The following is a 6,685-nucleotide window of genomic DNA, read 5'->3' on the forward strand; positions in this document are numbered from 1 at the left end:
TGTGCTGAATGGTTTACCACCACCACCACCCTATTATTCTGAAAAGATACCTATTGCTTTATCCAGTTGAAGTAGAAATGAATTATAATTTGTGTTATAATCTATAACAACATTCAGTTTAGAAGAATATTATAGACTGAAAGAACTGAAAAGGGTGTTTTGCTGATTTTATACAGTTGAATCATGAACATGGTAAAAAGGTGAATTGTGAGAGAAAAATGTAGGTGAAAATTAGAGGCATTTCTAAGATTAGCCCTATTTGACACTCCCGAAATAATAATACTAAACAGAGACAGTGTAACATGAGACATTGAACATAAGGATTCAGTGCATTTTTATGTTTTCTATATTTCAGGATTAAAAGGTGGCGGTCCCAGTTGTAGTGGAGCAGGTCCTAATGGTACTTCTTTCACTTACACCTTCCATGGAGATCCTCATGCCATGTTTGCAGAGTTCTTCGGTGGACGGAATCCTTTTGATACTTTTTTTGTTCAGAGGAATGGAGATGACATGGATGTTGATGATCCTTTTTCAACTTTTCAAAATATTGGTTTTACTCGCAATCGTGGAGGACATGAAAACATCCGCAAGAAACAAGATTCTCCAATCATCCATGAGTTGAGGGTATCATTGGAGGAAATTTATACAGGTTGCACCAAGAAAATGAAAATTTCACACAAGCGTCTCAATCCAGATGGGAAAAGCACACGCAGTGAGGATAAGATTTTAACAATAGAAGTAAAACGAGGGTGGAAAGAAGGAACTAAGATCACATTCCCCAAAGAAGGAGACCAAACACCAACCAACATTCCAGCTGATATAGTTTTTGTTCTAAAGGACAAGCCACACAACACGTTTAAGAGAGATGGGTCCGATATTATATACCCAGCTAAGATCAGCCTCCGTGAGGTAAGTTTTAAAAAGCTAGATTTTGTCATTTGAAATATTTTTCAAATATTTTGAAGATTTTGTCATTTGGTAATAAAATGTATAAATTACTGCATGTTGAAATAAAGTTTAATTCAGATAATCCATATATAACTATAAGAATAGACTTGTTGCAAATTTAAATAGCCCCTAAGAGTATATATCCTCAAGACACAAACAGCATTAACGAACAAATGCAGGAAACATGATTCATATTGCTGTAGTAGCTTGAACAGGAACATTGAAGTGGTATATATGTGGCATTCAGTTTTTGGCATTTTCTCTTAACGTGAAATCTAATTGAACTTTAAAGTCATTGCCAATGAATGAAGATGAAATGTTTTCTAGTTTTTTAATTTGTAAAAAAAACATACTGATTTATATGGTTTATTTTTATATGCAGGCTTTGTGTGGCTGCACTGTGAATACACCAACATTAGATGGTAGAACCATACCAATGATATTCAAAGATGTCATTAAACCTGGCATGAAGCGAAGAATTCCCGGAGAAGGCCTTCCATTTCCCAAGAATGTAAATCAGCGAGGGGATCTTATTATTGAATTTGATGTAAGATTCCCAGACAGAATTCCACAGGCTTCCAAAAGCGTCCTAGAACAGATCTTGCCAATATAATAAGACTGGCACTGACTGGACTGCACTACCTCTATTATGGAGGATTACAGACTGGAATAAAGATTTCAGGGTCTGTTTTGGCAGTGAATATGAGAGTAACGTTATGCTACAAAAAGTTTCAAAGAATCAATTGAAAAAGAAAAAAGAATATTGCACTGCTAAATGACTTTAGACCTAGATTGAGTTTGCTCATAGCATTTATAACCGGGAGCATTTGCTGAAAGAAACAGGAAAACATCTCAAAAATTTGAATCTGAGTATGGCAATCAGTCATGTTTTCTCCATCTATTTGACAAGCCCTAGTTAGGCCATGCCCATATAGATTCTCATTAGAAAAAAAAAGAGAGACTAAAATCTAAACTGGACTTCAGAAGTAAATATCTTCACTCTCTTGTCTATGTTGTATTGTGTTGTCTTTGTTTTTTATATTATTTCCTGAAGGAGGATAGGCTATTTTTAATAAATATTCAGATTTTCAGCTTCCTTGATATTAATTTGGTGCTCCTTAAATAGTACTAAATGCTGACATTCTGGAAAGCTGTTCATATAAACATAAAAATGATTTGTCTCTTTCAGAAAGTTAAATGAAATAGGGCTTTTTCTAATACCAAGTAGCTCTTGAGTGCATGCAAAAAAATTACAGGAAACCATCTGATTTACAGACTTGCCAAATAATGTTTTTCTATACAGACATATTTATATGTCCTGCTAGAGGACTTGGTCTAAAAGAATTGAATGTATCAAGTCTGTTAAATTTATAGTTGAAAATTTAATAAAAAGACTTTGGAGTCTTGCTTATTGATATATATACAGTACTTAAAATATTTGTTTTGCTCCTATGATTATTAAAAATCTGGTAAATTTGATGATTGCTGCAAATTGACAAAATAGTAGATACTTAAAACTACCCATGAATTGTCACTATTTTCTGTCATGGAACAAAAGACACTGTGTGTAACTAATTTGCTAATTTTCCTTAATTTGCTTAAGGAAATTACTAAACACCATTTGTTTTGTTCAGATTGAATAACCAAGGATAAGGAATAATCTTTACTGTAATTAGAATATGGCTGTAGCTATCTAATGAATGCAGAGTTTCTGCTGCCAAGTGTTTTGAACAGAAACACTTCAGGAGGATTATTGCAGAAAAGCAGTAGAGTTAGTTAAGAAATCTAGCCAGTTCTTCAAAAATACACTTTTCATATCCCCAATTAAATTATTGGTAAGCTAAGACTTGACTAGTTTGGGAGAAGGACAACATTGTCATTTGCAGACAGCTAACATTCTAATATTAAAAGTACACCCTCATGTAAGGATTTAATAAATACAAATTTCAGTGTCATTTATTTGAAATCAATATCAAAGTAAAGGTTGTATACATTTTTATATAACATGAACTTTCTGATATTTAATTGGTTTAATGACATATTCTTGCTTTGAGAGAAATTAACGAATAAAAGTATGTTGGTCTTCTAGCTGTAGAATGTACAGCAACAATACTTGATCATACAAGTTGTTGGTGAGTTCATCAAGTTGGTGAAGTGCCAGTGTGCATGACATCCTCCTATTTAAGTTTGTACAGTGGAACCTGGGTGGAGGAGACTTGTGGCGAAATACATTTATCATAGCTTGGGTTGGGTTGTGATATTGTTGATATAACAATAGCCAGTTTGGTCTACTGGTTAAGGCACCCTGCTAAAAAGGGGGATTTCTGGCCCCACCTTAGCTATGAAAGCTGATCTTTGACCAGTCACTGTCTCTGCCCAACTCACCTCCCAGGGTGGTGGTGTATGGAAAAATAAGAGGAAGAAGATATGTTGGTATTGTTTGCCTCTTTGAGTTATTTGTAAAAATAATAAAGGAATGCTAATAAAGTAGATAAATAAAATACATTTTTTTTAAAAAAACCAAACATGCAAATGGCAATCATTTGACTGCAGGATACTAAAACGTTCATAAGTGCAACTAGTCATTAAGTTACTTTTTCAGCACTATCATAGTTTTAATTACTAAACAGGGTGACTTAACTACCTATAGTAACTTATCTAAAATATATCAACTGTGGGTGTACAATATTTCAGTGATACATATTCTGTAAACAGGTCCTACACAAAAGTCTTTCCTGCTATGCCCACCTCTTTAGTGAGATGCTGAATTCACCAATTTGAATTTGACTTCAGGTGACCACATGGATCATGTAGCTTAGTAACAGGGAAATGATTGCCACTAACATCTGGGGGGGGGGGTTTGTTTGTTTTTTTCTGTCTAGCTTACCAGCCATATGGTTTATTAGTGGTCTTTTCTCAAAGTATAAACCAAGTCTAATTGTTATTTTTTTTAAAGGCCACTATAGTACCTTGCCCAATAGCTTTTGTTTAGACTAGAAACAGCTACAGAAAGGATATTTTCTAGCTATGATTTTGCCCCAAGTGGTATTTAGTGTGTAATTGTCAAAGAACGTGAAGCTTTTGCTAAATCTGGTTCAGCGTTTTTTGAGAGTTAGATTGGTGGGGTTGTATACATGCATATTAAAACTTCATAAACTGGAAAGAGTATATGGACGAAAAGAATGTGTACAAAAGCATTTAAAAGCCTAGATAAATTATTTTGGGCATGTCAAAAGAAATATACTGTACTTGTAAATGGTGATGTTAAAAACATACATTTCAACTACGTGTATAGACTTGTTTTTATGTTGAATGCATATGGTATACACACACAGAATCTGAAGTACCTGAATTACCCTGTTGATTTTACTGTATGTACAATGACCATATATGACAGCTATGCACAAAAAATACTCTCCATGTGAGTTGTCATTACAGGAAACATTCCCAATGAAAAAGGGATAAAAGACTTAAGTAGAATTAAAAATCTGAAATCAAAGCTGTACAAAATAATAGGTTCCAACAAGTTGTTAGGCTAACTCCAACTCATTTCTAGTACAGTATATGTGCAATATATTATTCTGCATCCTGAACAATCTCAGAAGTAGTTAAGGCTATCATTAGTTACTGGCCAAAACATCCTGCCCAATTCAAAGTCCTAGAATTTACCTTTAGAATCTTCCATTTCCTGGATAGCAGGTTACTGGTCACTATAGAAACATAGAAGATTGACGGCAGAAAAAGACCTCATAGTCCATCTAATCTGCCCTTATACTATGTCCTGTATTTTATCTTAGGATGGATATATGTTTATCCTAGGCATGTTTAAATTCAGTTACTGTGGATTTATCAACCACATCTACTGGAAGTTTGTTCCAAGCATCTACTACTCTTTCAGTAAAAATCTCCCATTTCCTGCTTCCTCTAGCTATACAGCCAAGCATTCTACTTGCTTTCCCTACCGCCTGACCGCACTGTTCACCCCTTTTGAGACTGTCAGAAATTACTACCTCATAAATCCCACTCTTGAAGTTTTTGCTAACACAACTGCCAATACAATACTCAGATTGAGGATTCCTTTTGCCCAAGTGCATTATTTTACATTTGGAAACATTAAACTGCAGTTTCCATTGCTTTGACCACTTATCTAGTAAAGGTAAATCATTTGCCATATTACAGATGTCTCCCAAGAATATCAATCCTATTGCACACATTAGAATCATTGGAAAATAGGCAAACCTTCCCTACCAAACCTTCCCCCGTGTCACTCACAAACATATTAAAAAGAATAGGACCCAGAACAGACCCTTATGGCACACCGCTTGTAATCAGTCCCTGCTCAGAATACTTGCCATTAACAACCTCTAATATCTACGCTTCAGCTAGCTGCAAATCCACTGAACTATCCTTTTGAACTAATCCACTGAACTAGAGAATAAGTTTCTTTGATTGGCTACTGAAATCTGAAATCTCAGTTCATCTATCAATTTTTTAAAAATGGCTACTAGAGCGAGCTTTTAAATGGTACTTACAGGAGTTCTTTTGTCCCTTCAAAGAGTGGCAGTTCAGGCCTACTGAAATATTTCATTTCCCCGAGCTTTTTAGCATTTTAAATATTATTTAAAATATTAGCTTTCTGTTACTTACTTTTAGATATAAAATTATATATTTATATTATGATTCTTTTTGTACTTGCAAAGTGAAGTAAATATTTGCTATGTTATGATGTAGTAAAGCAAACAACTCAATGCCCCTGGCTTACTATGGAAAAGAATGCAGTAATAGATATTAGCTATCAATGTTTAATATTACACTTAGTCCTCAACATTATTGAGCCCAAAATGTCTATTGCCAAGCAAGGCAGTTAAGTGAATTTTGCCCTATTTTATTACCTTTTTTGCCACAGTTAAGTGAATCACTGCAGTTAAGTGATCAAAGTTGACTCAGCCTTCAATTCTTCCGAGGTCGGTAAATGAGGACCCAGATTTTTGGGGCAATATGCTGATTGTAGACTGCTGTAAAGCATTATAAAGCAATTGTTATTGCTATCATGAGGTCATTAAGCGAATTTGGATTTGCATATCAGAAGTCTGCTGGAAAGATTACAAATGGTGATCACATGATCCTGGGACAGTGTAACTGTCATAAATAGGTGCCAGTTGCCCCAAATTTTGATCAAATGACCATGAAGATGTTGCAAAGGTCATAAGTGAAAAATCAAGGTGTTTTTTCAACACCATTGTAACTAAACAGTCACTAAATACTGTATATGGTTATAAGTTCAGGACTACAAGTTGGTATAAAATCATATGTCTATACCAGCGTTTCCCAACCGGTGTGCCGCGGCACACTGGTGTGCCGCGAGACACCGTCAGGTGTGCCGCGGCGAGAGGCGGTGGAGGAGAGTGGGCGGATCGGGCGGGCAATGGGGCAGGGCGGAGAAGCCAGGGGCGCGTTTGGCCGGAGGCACCGTGGGGAGGCAAGGGCAGCCGCGGCTCCCTTTACTCCTACTGCTGCACCACCCTGCCCCTGCTCCCCATGGTGCCTCCGGCCAAACGCGCCCCTGGCTTCTCCATCCTGCCCCATTGCCCGCCCGATCCGCCCACTCTTCTCCGCCACCGCCTCCTGCCTTGGGGCGAGGAATCCGAGAGTCCGGGACTGTGTGGCTTTGCGCCATGAAGAGAAAACGGCCGACTTTTCCCTGCTGCCGTTTTCTCTTCATGGCGCAAAGCCACAC

The 6,685-nt window shown here is 36.6% G+C and overlaps 1 protein-coding gene across 1 annotated transcript; it reads left to right on the top strand.

Moving 5' to 3' along the window:
• The first annotated feature begins 359 nt into the window (after positions 1–359).
• LOC139158920 (dnaJ homolog subfamily B member 1-like) lies at positions 360–2,365 on the top strand. Its single transcript, XM_070736255.1, has 2 exons — positions 360–909; positions 1,331–2,365. The coding sequence occupies exons 1-2, from the start codon at positions 442–444 to the stop codon at positions 1,559–1,561; spliced, it is 699 nt and encodes a 232-aa protein (XP_070592356.1). The 5' UTR covers positions 360–441; the 3' UTR covers positions 1,562–2,365.
• Positions 2,366–6,685: the final 4,320 nt, after the last annotated feature.

Source organism: Erythrolamprus reginae, chromosome 2 (genome assembly GCF_031021105.1).
Source record: "Erythrolamprus reginae isolate rEryReg1 chromosome 2, rEryReg1.hap1, whole genome shotgun sequence".
NCBI classification, from domain to species: domain Eukaryota; kingdom Metazoa; phylum Chordata; class Lepidosauria; order Squamata; family Dipsadidae; genus Erythrolamprus; species Erythrolamprus reginae.